This window comes from Sinocyclocheilus anshuiensis, unplaced genomic scaffold (genome assembly GCF_001515605.1).
Source record: "Sinocyclocheilus anshuiensis isolate Anshui unplaced genomic scaffold, SAMN03320099.WGS_v1.1 scaffold146, whole genome shotgun sequence".
NCBI lineage: Eukaryota > Metazoa > Chordata > Actinopteri > Cypriniformes > Cyprinidae > Sinocyclocheilus > Sinocyclocheilus anshuiensis.
The window spans coordinates 148,819-149,200 of NW_015546038.1; the positions used below are offsets into that span (position 1 = coordinate 148,819).

General features: G+C 51.8%; 1 protein-coding gene across 1 annotated transcript in view; it reads right to left on the reverse strand.

Moving 5' to 3' along the window:
- LOC107698881 (fibrillin-1-like) overlaps positions 1 to 382 on the reverse strand; it is an 86,604-nt gene that overhangs the window by 76,290 nt on the left and 9,932 nt on the right. Inside the window, 1 exon segment of the mRNA XM_016500015.1 lies at positions 33 to 230. Within this exon segment, the coding sequence (XP_016355501.1) occupies positions 33 to 230 (198 nt within the window).

Consider the following 382-nt stretch of genomic DNA (forward strand, 5'->3'; position numbering starts at 1 on the left):
AGTGAGTGTGTGTGTGTGTGTGTGAGTCTCACCCTGGCAGGCCCCTGAGCGGTGGTTGGGAATGAAGCCGCGGCGGCAAGGGTGCGGTTGTGCTGGACACTGCTCACACGGATGACCCCAGGCCCGTCCCACCGTCGCACAGCACAGCGTCTTAGTGCAGACGATTCCCGTCAGCTGACCCTGACACATCTGGTTACTGACCGACGCGAAACATGGCCCCGTCCTGTAATCTGGAGACACACAGAACATGTTTAACACACTAATGCAACACTTTGTTTACATGACATCTGTGACCCTGCAGCACAAAAGCAGTCTTTAGTCGCTGGGGTATATTTGTAGCAATAGCCAACAATACATTGTATGGGTCAAAATTATAAATTTT